Source organism: Dufourea novaeangliae, unplaced genomic scaffold, assembly GCF_001272555.1.
Source record: "Dufourea novaeangliae isolate 0120121106 unplaced genomic scaffold, ASM127255v1 scaffold89, whole genome shotgun sequence".
NCBI lineage: Eukaryota > Metazoa > Arthropoda > Insecta > Hymenoptera > Halictidae > Dufourea > Dufourea novaeangliae.
In genome coordinates, this window is record NW_015373988.1 from 4,544,834 (window position 1) to 4,562,817 (window position 17,984).

The window sequence follows — 17,984 nt, forward strand, 5'->3', positions numbered from 1 at the left end:
TTGCCCCCGCGCGGCAGAGCAAAGAAGTTTACGGAATTCCTTGACAATAAGTGGCGCGGGACTACCGTTTGCCGTTATCGAATCGTTCTTACGGTAAGTTCCTTTGAAAAATTGCTTTCGGTCGAATAATATTGGCTCGGTCGTTTCATTTCATCGAACAGCGCGGACCCGACTTCAATTATTTACGCGAAACAGTCCGCGCGCGGGCTGGTCTCTGGAGAAATTCGAGGGGGCAATTGGATAAACAATGGCAAAATAATTCAAAAACAGTTGACAGATATAAAAATAAAATCTATGGAAGACATTGTCTGAGAATAGTGGTCCGGGCAGTGGGACACAGCATTTTCGTGGAATGGAATGGAAAATGCTCATAAACACTAGTTTCTCCTAGCAAAATAATTATATTGCTACGTGAAACTATACGTTTTTGCGAAAAAAGACTTTGAAGCCTGGGGGAGATAAAGCAGATGCAATAGGGGAGCTAAAGTAAAAGGAAGATAGATAAACATAGGATGGGGGAGTTGAAGAAGATAGAGTTTAAACGGTCTGTCCCAAAAATTTCCGAACTGAAATGGAAACAGCACTTATCCGTAAAATAATAACACTCTGGATCATTATGTATTAAAAATAGTTTTATTTTAAAGAGATATACCGTTCACAATGATTATAGAATTTTGGAAATGGAACTGATAATTTTTCTTCAAGATGCTGGAAAGAACAACGATCTAAACTTTTGTCTTCACGAGCAATGAGTTTACACAACATTTTAGTTCTAAAAGGTATCTCACTAATTCAGCTACATCAAACTAATTCCTGGTATTCAAATTGGAAACAAAGAGATTTGACATTCACACAGCTTCGACCACTAGTTTCGTCGCTATCTTGAATAAGAACTACCAGACCTATTTCCAGTATTTGTATAATTGTAATGAACAATACATCGCTACAGAAGGAAACTACTTTCAGTAACTGCTGATAAAAAGCGTGAAAAGCATACAAAAAATTGCTGTTTTAACTTCAATTTGGAGACATTTGGGACAAATCATATAGTAAAGCTGTTGCAAACTACAACAGCCAAAGTGGAAGCGTTGGAACTATTATAGTCAGGGGTGATGTAGGAAACAAAGAGGACTAACTATAACAGCCATACTAAGAAAAACCAAAGTAGACATATCAGGGACCTATAGTTACTTATAATCTCAAATATAATAACGTAAACGATACAAAATTACATACAGTTTTCTCTACCTTCCTCTTCCTGATACCATTATCCCCATACGTCATGCTACACAAGACTTCAATTTGAAGCCCCGACAAAGTAACGAAATTTCCAGCCATTAACCGGTTACTTCTACGTGTATACAACATTTTCCGTTAGGATTGCTTCGACATCGACGTGATTTCGATCGGTCGAACGAGTTTGAAATTCACCAAACCGGTAACAAGACAAACAAGATGTTAGCTTGGCCTGTGGCTAGGAGCCGCAAGATGTGTCGCAGCCCTAACCGGCTTGTTCTCCGCTACGTCGAGCACCGTGTAACCGGCTTCTTGGAGGGAGCTCCTTCAAAGTCCTACGTCTCGACTCTAACTACATACTGTCTTTAAGTTCCATGCGAACAGTCGAGTCGCTTCGAAGTTCTCCTTCGTCTGCTCCTCCAACCTCCATCCCTCTGGACTTCATCTCTTTTCGCTTCTCTTATTTTAACCGTGATCTGATTGTCTCTCTCTCTTTCCTCCACCCCTTTCTCGGTGTTCGTCGGGTCCCCAAGGCGACGGTCTTTAACTCTACGCGACTGACTTCGTCCCGTCACTCGAAGCACTAGATATCAGAGACAGCCGCTCCCTTGGACGGGTAGTTGGCCCGTGTTCAACCGGCGACATCGCCTGTCTGTTTAGTGTCTTTGAAGTTGAAATACGTGACCGAATTCGGTTATACTTATCGGGTCGACGATAGAAACGAATGAAAGGCACTGGGTTTTTATACGAGAATTGGATTTCATCGAACTTTTTCCATCGCATTCTACGCAGGAAAAGCAATTCTGAAAGATTTGATGGCTACCCTGTCTGACCAATACTCCTCTAATTCTACTTAGAACAAGGATCCCAAATATGGTCATTGGATGATTAAGTTGAAATGAATCGATGGTGGGAAAAAGTAGGAAGATCTTTGAAAATGAGGAGTACCTACGAAAAGAATATTGAAGTAGGATTAACACGTTGACTGCCAGAGTGAAAAAGATCGTCGTAACCAGAGACACTTTGTATCCTTTTTGAAGTCATAAATCATCGAAATACAATTAGTTATGTTGATCTTGTTTGAAATTATACTGCGATATTAATTCGCACCAAAATTTTGTAACGGTATTTAAATAATCCAGCTGCGTTACAATGTACGTGACTCATATTTGGGTGACGTGGCAGTTAAAGTGTTAATCGTCGATACTTCCAAGTAGAAGCAGTAAGCAATGATCAGACACGCTGTTCACGTTCTATGGAAGAGATATCCTGAATTTATTTTTTAAAGATTTGCGACCATGTGCAGTATCTTCCAATAATTTAACCCTTTCAGACCTGAATGTTCTTTTAAGAGTAAAAACAATATTTGGCTAAACATTTTAACTCAGTAGACTCTGTAGATGGTATTTTGTTTAAAAAAAGGATTGTCATTCAATCCTGAATTCACTAGATCTACTAAAAACATTCAGAACATGACCAAATTCAAATGTATAACAAAAATATGGATCTGCAACACACTGTACCTAAGGCTTCCTGTGATATTGTAAGAAACTTCATGTACACAAATGTGACCACTAGGTCTGAAAGGGTTAAGTAACTTCCATAACCTATAATAGAGTTCGGTATTATCCTGATAAAAAATTATTTGAATAACCATTCGAATGAAAGACATTTTATCTATATTCGTAATTTGCAATTTTATATTCCGATAAAGATGCTGCCCATTTCCAACCTACAAGTATAACACACGACAGAGGTCCTCAGAACATTTCGCAAACAGTTCTCGTCAGAATTTCATGGTAGAACATTCAGGACTCGACGTTCCAGCATTCTTTTTTTTCCGCTCAACGAGCAAGTTTTTGTTCGACTCAATCGAACCGCCGTTTCTCGCCAGCCCTTGGAACGCGGACCCCTCGGGTATTCCGAGTATTCGCGGCGTTGAAGGGTTGATATCTCCGACACTAGCCTCAGTCGTCAGTAGAGGGAGCTCGAAAAGAGATCCGCCTTGTGAATGACGATTATCCGTCAGTGACGCTGGCGCGGCTCGGTCCCCGGCGACGAAGGTTACAAATACCCCGAGGCACCCTCCTTGCACACGGATAACACGGTCCTTGTTTCGCTCCTAGACACCGTCGTTCAACGTGAATTTAAACGCGAAGACGAGCTAATGAAAGTCGCCGCCTATTCAACCACCCGAGTGCAAAACCCCTCGCTAGTCGCGAGTGTTAAGTCTCCCCCCCTTTACGAACTCTCCAGTGATTTTTCATACCAATCCATCGACGCGGAAAAAGAATTCGTTTCACCTTCGAAACGATTATTTGAGCGAATTTTGCGCAATTAATGGATATTAGATGATGGTCATGGATATGTGGATCTATTAGGTTGGTGAATATGAAATGTCTTTTCAGAGTTAACTTTGTCTGAGCTTCGACTGTTTTAAACCCTAACATTTTTTGAATGAGTTTAAAGTCGGGACAAGTGTCTCAAAAGTTTCTGAAAATATTAACTTTGTAGTTGAAGAAAGTTATTTGAATGTTAGGACAGTTCAACGTTCGTTGGTGAAATTCAAGGCTGGTGATTTTTGCTGAAAGGCAATATGAAATCACGTGAAATGAAAAAAAAGTCGATTTACGAATGAGATATACGTATATGTATGGTAAAATCAACTAACCTCATTCTGGTTTATTTAAATGTTCATTTCCCTTGGTTTCACTGAATATTTTCATACTGTAGAAATATTCATGAATTTTATTTCGTTTGAAGATCTTTTTTGCCTGTGGCCCTTTTTTTGACTTTTGCCAATGGTAAACTGAGGGGTTCTACATTGATGTTTAATTTGTCTGAATAGGGATTGAACCATTCTATTTGATCATAAATATACTTAAACTGTTTTATTTCAGTCTTTCTGTGTTTTACGTCCGATCAAATACGAACGCGTATTTGCACACTCTTCTATGTTATTTAATTAACTGAATACAATTTACTTAACTATTCCCGTATATTCTCTAAATTATTTTATCGATATTACGTTGGTATCAAAATACATTGCAACTCGATTAATATTACAGACTAGATACCATGAAATCAATTATTAGAAAATATTTATATAACTCTACAATTAAATTCGCTTTAAAATTATTTTACAGTACCCTTTGAATACAGATTGATGATGAATGCTTCAAGAAATTAATTTTAACATAACGAACAGTAATTCGAGGACATTTTTCAGTGTTATAGATTTACAAACTTTCTTGTCGTGGAAAGAGGAATAATTTAAATGTAACAAAATACCATGAAGGCAGCAATTGCTAACTGAGTGGCCAATACTGCATGGAATCCGGTACCATGCAGAGACAAAAATTTTAATAAATACCGTTTCAAACATTCGTGACCAAATATTTCTCGTTTGCCGTCATGTATTGAAGTCAGAATGAAATTTTTGTCGTTCATGGGGTAACTCCGACCGACACCCGACCCTTCTCGCTCGAGGCGTCTTAAGCACGCGAAAGGAAGTTTCTTCATAAAACGGCGACGCCCATCTTAATTCCTTGTTTCCTTCGTGGACGCATTTTCCACGTGGTAATCGTGAAAACGCCTTGGGCGATGAAGGGTCCGCCGGATATAGGAAATCACGGCGCGAAAGAGGATGCGTGTGCAAAATCAAGCATTCGTCACCGCCTATTCGTTGAATATTTCATTTATCAGTTCTGTGTGTAGGTACCCAAGCAATTCACACTCATTGACACGCGTGACGCATATACAGAGTGGTAAAGAGAAGGGTATAATACTTTAAGTCTTTATAGTACTCACCGAGTGGAGTAAAAAATGTCAAATTCACGCAGGTTCTAAAATAAATCCTCAGTACGAAATAGAGAATTACTCTTATAAAAGGTTCTATAAATTTATCTCCGCCATGTACGAAAGAACTATCAAATAAAATGGCAATAAAGAAATAAAATGGCGGTTTCAAAATATGTTAGGGTTATTATTGTTTCAGTTATAATCTAGAGCAGTGAAGATTAGAATTCAAAGGATCAAAACAAATCGTTATGTAAAGTCAATCATTTATTAGTCCGTAACCTAAGAATTTCTGCACTTTTCCCCCAGACGGAAAAATTCTTTTCGATTGTATTTTTTAAATTAAATATACTAGCAAAATTCGGTGAAACTATTATTTGTTTGTACGATGCCTGCTCTATTATTACATTCTTGACACAATTTCGGAACATCTAATTATTAGCAGTTAATAGAAAAATTCTAGAACTATCCACAAACTTTGTACCAGAGTTTACCCTACTCAATGCTAAAAGCTTCGTCAAAGAACACTTTTGCCTCAACCCCAATTCCTCTACGGCAGACTGATCGATGTCTGACAGTCAGAGAGGTCCCGTGTTATCCTTCACGGTGGTTGACTGCCGTAGTAGTCGAATTCGAGGCTTGAATGGAATCGAGACCGCACACGATTAAGTTCTCCCCTGCTCGTGTTATCCGATCGTCTAAGTGGTGGCTCGTTTCATCCGCGTGATTGCTTCTTCGTCTCTGTGTCTAGTGGGAAATGTTCTCCTTCTATCAGAGTAGACAACAAGGACCAAGGACAACTCCGGGGCTGATGGTTGTAGAACAATCGAGTGGTTCCAAATTGAAATTAGTCGGAAGAATTTTGTGTCGATCGAACGATTCCGCATCAATGAAAATAATTCCGTTGAAGCGTGCAGCCCGTTGGGAATTGTTGTATTCATGGAGATCCGAATCTCTGGTTCTCTATACAATATTGAGACCGAATCAGGTCTTGATTGACGGGATTATTTTATTTCTAGCATCTGGTTGCACTATTCTTCACGAGTAAATCTTTTTACTCTTGACTGTAATACAATTTGCTTCGGAAATGAAACGTAATTTCAGTGAAAAATTTAAGAAATCCAAGTTGACCATTTAAATGTTTATCCTATTCATATCGTGATAAAAAATGCTCTGCTGTCGTATTTAAACGATTGCTGACAGCAATTTCGTATTATTTCTGTCAAAACAACGGAATTATTCAAAGCATCAAAGTGAAGGGTATATCAAGCACACGTCCATAATCATCCCTATCGAGGAAATTAAAAATAAAAGTACTTGTGCAAGGGACGAGTCCTGCCCACCAATCAGAGTACAATCGATATCCAGGCGATCATCCCGGGGGATCATTCAAACATTTCGAAAATCTCGATCACCGCAGAGCCCACCTAACAATTAAACAACCGCGCGATTGTCCGGATTAAGAGTGTTTTCGACGTCATCATTCGATCGTTTCGACTGTCAACGCGGTTCGTCGACGGGATTTCGTAATAATTGATGAAGCAGCGCGTGGTGACGTCACAAATTCCGACGCGCTGGGGACGTGGCTACTCAGAAGGATTAGTCGATCACGAGTCAATCGGAATAATGCACCAAAGGCGCGGCGATGCTGTCGAGATGACATCGCGTCAACTAAGAGCAGATTTGAGGAGGCAACAGAGAAGCTAGTGTTAGAATTTACATCAACGTGTTCCACGGATGAGTGTTTTTATTTTCTTTGAATCAATTGAGATTACCTTCGAATGTTCTGATTATTAGTCGCAATATTGAAAAGACTCGTTAGGAAACAATATGGCGGATCGAATACGATAGCAAGATGGCTGCCGTAACTTCCTGCCGCTTCGAAAAATGAAGAGGGTTTTATTAATTCAGTTTTGATTTAAAGTATATGTTGTGTATCAGAAAAGTATCGTAAAATGTGAAATAGGTGATTTTCAGTCTTCCTTGATTAGGTATTGTCACGCTATACGCGGTGAGTTATATAACTGTACCACGTAAATACACTCATAAACTGCCATACACCTTACTACTTTCTTTACTCAGTATTCAATATTCTTTCGAATCGCAGAGTCAAACATTATATATTATGATACGAAAATTCAAGGTCACCTTCATATCTCGATAAAAAAGGGAAACATTAAAATGCTAATTAGTACATCGTATGTCCCGCGCGATATCAAACTGTCCTTTAAACATTGTTTTATACAACAACTACATAGGTTATTAGTAAATTTAGGTGGTACAGTTACGTAAAGAACCCTATATAACAATAATTATTTAAAACTAAGAATGTCCATATTGTAGTATCTTTTTAAATCCGAACATATCGATAGATATTATTTAACCTTACTATTCTGCATTATATTCCGGTCATTTCTCCACCATATATATATCTTTAGAAACAGAATTCAGTTTTGAATAAATGGCTTATTTGATACGTTCTTGGAAGTGGTAATATCCCGAAACGGTGTTCATCGCGTTTCGTCAGGCGCGTTTAGCCCGGGTACTGTATCCCTCTAACACAGTCCGGCCAACACGCAAAGCTCTCCTGCGGTTTTGTGCCCCGGCAGGTGTCGTATTTAGTTAGATCGACATATGTAACGAGGTACCAAATTAACATTCGCCATGTGGAAACCGGGAGTGAAGATTCCAGCATCAGGTATCAGTTTTGACCAGTGGTCGTTCCCTGGCCAATGCACTAAACCCGCGAATTTCAAATTTCGGAAGGGTCGCCCTTTGATCTTCTCGCGCACGAACATACGTGTGCACATGGATCCGGTCTGAATCGGTGGATCTGCGTACATAGAACGTTGCTGTGTTTGCCCGCAAAGGGAGATTCGATTGAAGACGAAACGGAAATGCAGATGGGACGCAATGCGTGCGCACTTGTGATTCAAGGTTCTACCATGACTGAAAATAACGCGTCCACTCTTATTGGACACGTATACTGTTTGATTCTGATCGGCAGACTGCGAATTTTACGCATTTATCGCGAATGTTTGTGTGTGCAAAACACGATACAGTAAACATTTTCGTGAATGTTTGCACGAATTTTATTATATTTCGAATCCCAAAAAACCTTTAATCCTCATGCACGGTTCAATAAATTGTTGGCATTGCTATTCGTTGAATAAAAGTTGATCTAAAGTAACATCGAATTGGGGAAATATATTTATAAATATGCAGTGTGTCAATGGAAATGTGGAATACTTTCATAGGGTGGATTCTACAGACGAAACTAAGACGAAAATCAGGAATGACGAAATTGCGTTTGAGGCTTTGTTTTCGAGTTATTAATTGTTAAAAATAATAGCGAAATTGGCGTACAATACGTCTGATACGGGAGGTTATTCTCCTTGAAAGGCACGATCTTCAATTGTGTCACGTGTTGGTGTAATTCATTTGATTGTATTTTATTCCAAATTTACCTAGGCCATTGATCGATACCGTGTATGAATTCTGAACAAATTTATAACTGCAACAACTTTCCAACATTTTCAACAATTAATAACTAGGAAACGAAGCCTCAAACGCAATTTCGTCATTCTTGATTACCTCAGTTTTGGATGTACAATTCACTCTGTGGAAGTGTCCCACATTTTTATTCATACCCAGTATATAAATCACAACGCTATAAAAATTAAAAACGCAGATTCACATGTCCTCCTTCAACAATGTGTTAAACACATATTATATTTTTAGTTTCTTGGAAAGAAATAATGAATGCATTGAAAAAAAAAAATACAAAAATGGTCGTTGGAACGAGAACTAATACTTGCATTCCCGGCTTTCATCAATTTAACCAACGAATATTCAAAGCGAAATAGGTGCTCCAACGGTACACGCGCTGAAAGCCGCGTTAACGGAAGTTCATAAAGACTAATATCGCGCGCGCAACTTCTGCCCTAATAAACGCTAACGCATTTACAAAGGCGGTGGTAAACTGCAACACAAACAACAGGCCGTATTGAACCAGGCATTTGAAGGAAGGGTGGCGAAAGCTTCTGTAATCCGAAACCCGAAACTATCAATATTGGACGAGCATTAAAGTATCCAAAGTCAAAGATATTGACTCGCTTTTAGGTGGGGGAGGACTCGTTTGAGAAGTTCGTTAAAATAGTCAAACATTCCCGTCGTAACCAAGGACTTGTTGGGAAAACCTGTTCGCGACGAAAAGGATGAAATTTTCAAACCGACGCACAGTACAGAAAATTTGAAAATGAAAATATTCATACGAGAGTATTATACCTTGTTGAAATGTTAGAAGAGGTTTACTCTTCAAAAAACCACATGTGAATAAACAAATTGGTTTATGACGATCATGTTTAAGTGTGCTTTAAACATTTCAATTTAACTTCTAAACATTATCAATTACAACCGAACCTCCAGAAATGTTGGCAAAAAATATCCTCTATTTTAAGTTCTTGATATTTCTTTTTGAATCAGAAAGCAATGAACAATTTTACTTCAACTAATCATTTTATCATCTGTCGGAAAATCCAGTTATTTTTTACATTCCCGATTTGATTTACGATAGGATATTATCCAGTATACTATTTTAACATTAAAAGATAACAAGTATCATTTTACACTACTACCTCCCTCGCGGTTAAAAGTTTCTCCACTTTCTCTTTAAAACAAATAAAAGAACGAGACAGTCTCCAACAAAGTTGATATTATCTGAACAGAATTGCACCTATCTCGAGACCACACCGGAAGAAAACGGCAAAAAGTACTCACACATGTGGTAAAGGACCAAGTTCTTCGTCGTTCCATTATACTTCTGGAAAGCTCGGTTCGTCGGCGCGAACACGGTCACGTGACGATACGTTAGGGTGTTGTTGGCCACGTGGCTGGCCTCCAGCAGTTGATAGAACTGTAACAAAAAGAAACGGAAAAACCGGTTTGTGAGTACAGATAACATCGCAGCGTTTCGTTGTTGTCAGATATAAATTAAGAGGCCTCCATTTCACATGTATTTAAATAATAATTTTTAATAATACAATCTGATACAGATATCTTCAATACTAATACTATCTTTAACACGTTCCGTGCCACAGTGAAAAAGGCGGTACGTAGCCAGACAATCTTTACGTCGTTCTTCAAGTCATAAATTACCGAAAATGTGTGTCTTTTGTTAATAGAGGCTGTTGGTTTTGTTTTAAACTACAGTTCAACATTAAGACGTTCCGTGCCATATGTACCACCGATGGTACACGTTAAATTTCCCATTCAGTCTGCGTGTAGCACCGGTGGTACATGTGGCACGGAACGTGTTAAAGAGGTTTTTAACCAGATGTCTAAAGTGTTTCGTAACCATTACAATAAAACCACCCAAATATAAGAGATCTAACAAGAAGTGAAAACTACACTTGCCAATGAAATAAGACAGAAAATAAAAATTGTGATCCTCAATTCTACGCACCGAAACGTCAGGAACATTTCAGATTATCTAATATTTACATAAACATCCTGACTCTATTTACGACTCGACCCAATAATACCCCCAGTATAAACTCTCCCCCGGTGTCGTGTCGCTCGCGATTCGAAACGCGAAAAGAGAAACGAGCATCGATTTTCCTGTGGCGGGTGGGATCGAGCGTGTCTTCGCTACGGGGACTAATACGCGGATCAAGTAACTCGAGTCACGGCGGATTAAGTGCACGATTGTACGTGCCGAATTAGTGATTCACGTTCCACCAGGGCCAAAGGCGTTTAATCCAGCGCGTCGAATGAAATTTCCGTGGGTCTCACTCCCCCCCTCTCTCTCTCTCTCTTTCATCGTCCTAGTCCTTATTCCACGCGCCGAAAATTTCCACAAAGGAAGCTCGTTAGTTATCAATGCGTAATTAACTCCGGGTGCGCGTAGCCGATCCCCCACTGTTGGAATGTTACCCGGCCATTGAGTCACGTTTTCTTCCTCGCACGAAACAAATGAAAAAGAAGGGAAAAACGAAAGGCAGGGGGAGGGGAGATGAACCAAGCGCAACGAATACGTTTTTGCGCGAAGAAACGAATTACGGAGGACCTTTCATTAGGCTCCTGGAAACGTTCATCCGACTTCTTGCGCAGGATATAAAGTGAGAATCTTATGGGTTCTGAGAAATTTCAACACGGGGACGCGTTGTCTGGGGAGGGTGGAAATAACGGGCGGTTGAAAATACTTGCGGCAGTTTCATACGGGGCTGGGCTCGCTTACGTTTGATACAGTGAGGGTACTTGGGCCTTGGGCTTAATAACATGATGCGAGCGAACACGTCGTCGCCTCTTATGAAATTTTTGCTAGTGTTCCGTGGATTTTTTTCGTTTCTCTAGTATGATGGTGTACCTATTCGGATGAGTGTAATCGTTACATTGAACAGAATTACTCGGTAAATTGCGTTATTTAGTTGGTTATTGTTATTTTATGTGTACCTTGTACTTAATAATTTCACTCAACCTTCATCCGGATAGAAGAGTCTCTGAGGTGCTTTTATTATTGTGTAATGAACAATATATAAATTCCTATTAGTATGTAGACCTTCACGTTTTCAGGTGAGAAATTTAAATATTTCTTTTAAAAATAAATAAAAGAAGAATTTTCGATATTTTCGACTTCAAAATACCAAGATACAACATATATGTATATTAGTCTGATAATTTTGAAATAACGATTAATGCATTTAAAAATATGTGGTTCCGTTTAAAAAAATAAAGATAACCTTCATATGTCCTTTGCGCCTCCATCTACAAAAAAACTATTCACATCAAAGTATGTCCCACTCGATACAATTCAATTTTTGTTTGAAACATTTTCCGGTATCACAAATAATTTCACAGATAATCCAGGGGATTGATTTAAATGGGACACCTTGTAGATGTAGAAAAGAAGAGTTTAACGAGTTATCATAGGAATATAATGTACGCCATTCTAAATAAGGATTGCTTCCCGTCATGGGGGTTCAAGGGGTTGCACGACGTTAAAGGATTTTCACCAGCAATGCGTATCTCAAGGATCTCATTCAACCTGTTTCTTTTCCGGCAGTCGTATTCGACGTTTCTCTCTATTAACCGTGACCACTCTTCTCTCTCTCTCTCCCCGACGAGAGGCAAGAGATGCCTCGGCTTTCACCGGGTTTTATATCAAATTGTTGCCGGCGAAATAGCCTTTGATTTGGCACAACTAAGTTTGCTTTGAGCTTGCACTTTCCATCGCAGTTTCAAAACAGATTCCCCGACTCTTTATCCAGAGTTATTCTATGCTCTCTCCTTTAACCTGTTTATCGACATCCTTTCCAACGGATCGAGAACGGGTTCAAGCAGATTTTCATCGTTAGAATGGTATTCGAAACATATACTTCCCGTTGCATTGAGAAGTTTCGACTTTCAGATGCAATTCACCGAATGCACAACTGTGCAAGTAAACTTTGACGATTCCGAGGAATATATACCGTTGATTTCTATGAAAAAAATTTATTTTAATTGATGTGACATGAAATTATCAAATGGATGTTAGCGGCTTTAGTTCGATTAGAACAAATAATTTAATAATTTTTTGAAGTTATAATCAGTCTTGTATTATTTTCTTTATAGGAAGTATTAAAATACATAATACAACTTTTCATAATTATACATCTCATTACTTCAATTATTATATAACAAAGTCACAAGCAGCGGAAATTTTCTTTCATCTCATAGTAGGATCTACAGGTCAGGTAATTATTTTTCCCGTCCAACAAGTAACGTCCAATTGAATTTGTAGTTAAATCGATTGATGGGCAGCCAAGGCTGAACTCGCTATTAGCCAGTTTAATTAGCATGTCCCAAGGGTCCGGAAATAGGGCAGCCGTAACGACATTTACCAGCGTCATCGTACTGTTCGCCGTTCGAAAGTACACGGTTAGGTTGAGCAGACGACTTGATAAACTTTTCAGAAAAATACGAAGTATTTGAAGATTGGTACTTTACGACGAGATTAATTGAAGCTTGCTGGTCAGTCTCCGAAGTGGTAACAATATTGAATTTTTCACGATGTCAGAATTTTTTGTATTACAAGGAAATAAAAGAAATTGTAGATTGTTACTTGCGAATAATTAGCGGAAGTAATAATGTTTGAATTCTTTCAATGTTGTAGTTGATCTTATTTTAAATTTACAGAGTTTACTTTCTTGTTCTAACTGAGAATTATTTTCATTCCTTTTTACATTAAAGTAGAATATTAGAGTGTAGGTAGTACATAAATAAAATATAGAATCTAAATGCACTACGATAATAATTTTTATTTTCATTATGATTTCGATGTCAGTTCTAAAAAGGACCAGAGCTAATTTAAATTACAAAAGTTGTTGTATTGGAAATAACATTACTTCAAGAGCAAAATTACGATATCACCGAGTTGAGATAGTGCGATGAAAATCATAGTGGCGTAGACAAACTTTCGGGTAACACCGTAAACGGTTCGGTAGGTTCCGAAAGGAATCCTATTCCGTTCTGATACACGTTTCCCGAGAAAATGGAGCCGGTAGACGTGTAAATTCCTTCAAGAACGTAAGTAGATTTCGTCGCTCAAACTTTGTAATACCTTACGTCGGTGAACGAGACAACAGAGAGGAGAAAATCAGGGTACAAATGGAATCAAGGTGATTTCTCCTGTACAGATAAGACGAGATCGTTTCAAACGCTTTCGCCGAGCAATATGCGTCGAGTTTTATGGTGTCATTACGACGACGCTATTTCTGAGAGTAAGAATTCCTGTAAACTTTCAATTTTCCGACTTGGTGCCAAAAGAATTTTAAATAAAAAACCTAATTACGATATACATATAATGAAACCAAACCATCGAATTCAAAATTATGACTTACCTAAATAGTTACATGATATACTTGGCAATAAATATTGTTTATCCGACATATTTATTATGATTAATTTTAGTTTATCTAAGAAACAATTAAGAAATAATTGCAGTCTGCTATTTTCTTGAAAATGATTTTCGTATCGAACATGCGTTATCCATATATGTGAATGAAACGGCAGTCGAAGTATTAAACATTTTATACAAGAAACGAACGCGATCGGACAGTTTATCGATAAATAAGTAGAAATGCTTTCCGCATGAGTCCAACGAAACAATTAATTATTAATATTCACGGCATCGTATACTCGAGTTCGCGCATGTTAATTAATCCACGACGAGATAATTGGCAATGTGAATTCAAACCAAGGTCTATTAGTTGCGCAACCCGTTCGACGAAACTGCCAGGAAATTTCAGATTAATTAGTGGAAGCTGAACCGGGATACGATCGATCTACGTAGCCGTATATTCTATAATGATCGGTTCGCCGTCGTGTTGCGCAATAATACTGAGTTACCCCTTACGGGACATAGAAAACGTAGCAGAGGCAGCACCAAGAATACTTATAATCTTCTTAAATTCTTAAATCGCATTCGATGAAACATATGCATTTATATAAGAATATAGAATAAACCGCGTAGTATAGCTTTTGCATTCATTGTGAGTGGTTGTGTTCGTATCAATCGCGATTTTTATTTGATTTAGTAATATAAAAATTAGAAACTCTTCTAGTTTTCTAAGGTGACTGTTTTAGGTAACGAAAAGTACACTGTCAAATCTTGATATATCTGAAAGTGACTACGATATGAGAAATGATAATGTTAACTGTTTCGTAGTGACTATAAAAGTATTTACTTATTACTTTTATTTTTTTTTCAAACACTTCTGATGGTAAAAACTACTTTTTATACAATATATACCTAACTAAAATAAATTATTATCGTCTTTATTATTTTTCCAAACAATAAAAATAGACATCTTATTCCGCATGTTAGCATAATATATTCAAGAAAATTCTTCACCACTCAAACAGTTAAAAAACCCCCGAAAAAGCACTCTATTAACTTTTTATCTAACGGTGCAGTCAAGATACTTTCTCGAACCCAATTGACACCAAGAAGTTCATTCCCGAGCCACGGATACCAGGCGACAACGAATAATTTATACGAGAACAGCGACGCGTCTATCATTCCTTTCTTCGAGCCAGTGGCGAGACGTATTGATGGCACCGTCGAGTAAGTACATGGAGATATCGAGATGTAAGCCACGTATTCAATATAAGGGGTTTCCACCGGGTTCGGGCGGGTTCACCGCCGCCGCAGCCGCCCCAAACCTGTCCAGCCGCACCCAACACTGCCACCCTCGGGAAACATTTCCAACAAACGCGTACCCGACCAATTTACAGTGGAGCCGGTTCAACGGCGCGTGCAATAACGCGGCGAATAATGCATCCGTGCCACGCTTCGGGATGTGTGCACCGTGCATCGCGATGCAACAACAGAGACGATCGCTTCCCGTATCCTGACAAACTCGAAGAGAATGCTACCGTTTGGCGCAATATCGCCGAATTTCACGTTCGAGACGCGGTTTTATAGGAGTATAGTGAATGCTGATTTTCTAAGCTTGAATTTGGAGACGTTGACAGTGTTGGTTTATTAATGTTTGAAGCAGTTTGTGGAAGCTTCCATCTATACTCAATGCGCTACTTTCGTCAATAGGAGAAAATTAATAGACACTGGAGGATAGTCGATGTTGAGAATTTTTTCATAGTATAGCGGTTTTGTAGGAAGTATGTTCATTGGAGAAGTCTGAGGGAAGAAGCGTATTCCTAGAATTACTGTGTAATTGAAGAAGAAGTAGAATTGCAATAAGAAATATATTTTAACGTATTTATATGTTTGAGAAAACATGTCTTAAAACTATTTCCAACAGAGCAAAACTTTGACTAGAGAGAATATTACATCAATAATGTAATTGAAGAAGAAGTAGAATTGCAATAAGAAATATATTTTAACGTATTTATATGTTTGAAAAAACATGTCTTAAAACTATTTCCAACAGAGCAAAACTTTGACTAGAGAGAATATTACATCAATTAACTTTTGAAACTGTAAATTACTGTAAATATCACAATGTCTACTGATTACAAAGAGGAGGAGTATATGCAATTCTGGGATCATTTAATTTTCTATTGACTGCATTCTGTGCTCTTTATCCACCCTATCGTGAGTTGATGTCATAACACGACGAGGTCACAGAAGCTTTCGAAAATCGTAGTGAATGTGATTTTCGTGTTCACGATTCATTTCTTCCGAACGAAATCGAACAGATTGAATTCTCCTGGCAATTCTCGGCGAAACCGATCGAACTAGCCGCGCGTGATACACGGTATAATAATACGTTATAATAATATGCAAATTATTAGTGTGCCCGTTCCGGCTCCTTGAATCTTTCGCCTGCTGGCTGAATATTTCCTAACAAAAGCACACTTCGCCGATTTACAATAGGAGGCGGTGGCAGGCTCAACGGAGCATGCAATAACGTGGCAAATAATGCATTCGCGATGCGTTTTCGATATGCGCGCCGCATCGCGCCGCAGACGCAACGAAAGCCAACAAAGACGATATGGAAGGGCAAACAGCTTTCCATTCTCGCGTCGAATTGAACGCCATCGATCGGAACCGAGCTACATCCGCCGTCGAACAACCCGTCAAGCACTTCAATTTAGTAGCCTAACAGGTGAAAGGTCGACGGTACGCCTTTATTTACTCGAGGATAGCTTTACATTTATTGTATTTCCATAAATTCCACAATTAAATCGATTTTTTTTTCAAATTCATAAGGGAAACAAAATATTATGGGAATGTAGTGTCCAAACAGATTTTAAATTTACAGTTTTTGGTTTTGTTTTCGATGTTTTCTTATATTTTAGACTCTAGACTGTTGAGTGAAGAAATGGAAAACATCTTCTCTATCTTTACTCTAGAATTACAGAAGTGTAAAAATAATAATAATTAAATGATAATGTAACTTCTACAGTAAGAAATGCAATGGGTACCATTTCTGATCACCTATATCACATATCTGTATCTCTATCTGAGCTATCAAATTTTACGTACAAATTTCAAAATAGTTAGTAGATACTTAATAATTTTTTGGAAAAAAATTTTATCATAATAAACTTATTGTATGGTATTTATATACTAAGCTGGTGCAATATTTAGAAAAAGTGTTACACGAGCATTTAAAGCACAATAATATAGAAACACGATAAAGCTTAATACAAGCTTCTTTTGTTTTTTAACTTGAAAACACACTTAACAGTTTGTATCACAAATTCTATTTTGCCCAAACATCCTTACGCCAATTACAAACTTTACCATTCTTCCTAAAAAATTACACTGTAACCACTTCGACACGTTCAGTACCGAGTCCCGTATCGCCGGATTTCGCGTTCTCTCTTATAAATCTTACGCGATCGATAACAAAAAGCTATACCCCATCGTATACACCACGAGTTATACGCGACCCGTGAATTCTGATCAGGCACCATCAATTCCTGCCCAGCGATCCACGAACACGTCCGAGGGTGAAATATTTATGTATCCGTCAAAGATTCCACGATCGATCTCGGCCCCGTGTCCGCCTATCAGCGCGCGGCAGGGGATGATTCTTCTGATTTCCACATTCCATAATCCCTTGCATGTAATTTCTACTGAACACGAGATATGGGCAGGAAATTCGCGTAACGTGCCCCCGTGACTCATCGTCGTCCCCTTTCTAAACAACTCGAAGAAATGAATTTCTGCGGAAGGGGGCGGGGGGTGAAGATGGTCGACTAGCGCCAACGAAACTACCCCTAAAATTTGACCCCTCGACGTGGATCACGGTTGTCTCCCTCTCCTGGATCCACCGGGTCTCGCATGACATCTCATGAATCCTTCTCCCTCGCCGACTCCCTTGATGGAATACCCTTAAAAGGGGGATGATCGATTGCCGATTCAGGCGGTGCCTGTGACGCATGGATAATTCGAAAATGATTATCGGAGAGCTTAATACTGTCGAAGCTGAATCCGGACT

General features: G+C 38.6%; 1 protein-coding gene across 1 annotated transcript in view; it reads right to left on the reverse strand.

The window, feature by feature from the left end:
• LOC107187466 (fasciclin-1) overlaps nt 1–17,984 on the reverse strand; it is a 198,059-nt gene that overhangs the window by 107,332 nt on the left and 72,743 nt on the right. The window contains exon 3 of the mRNA XM_015575571.1: nt 9,814–9,949. Coding sequence (XP_015431057.1) covers nt 9,814–9,949 — 136 coding nt within the window. The remainder of the gene's footprint in view (nt 1–9,813; nt 9,950–17,984) is intronic.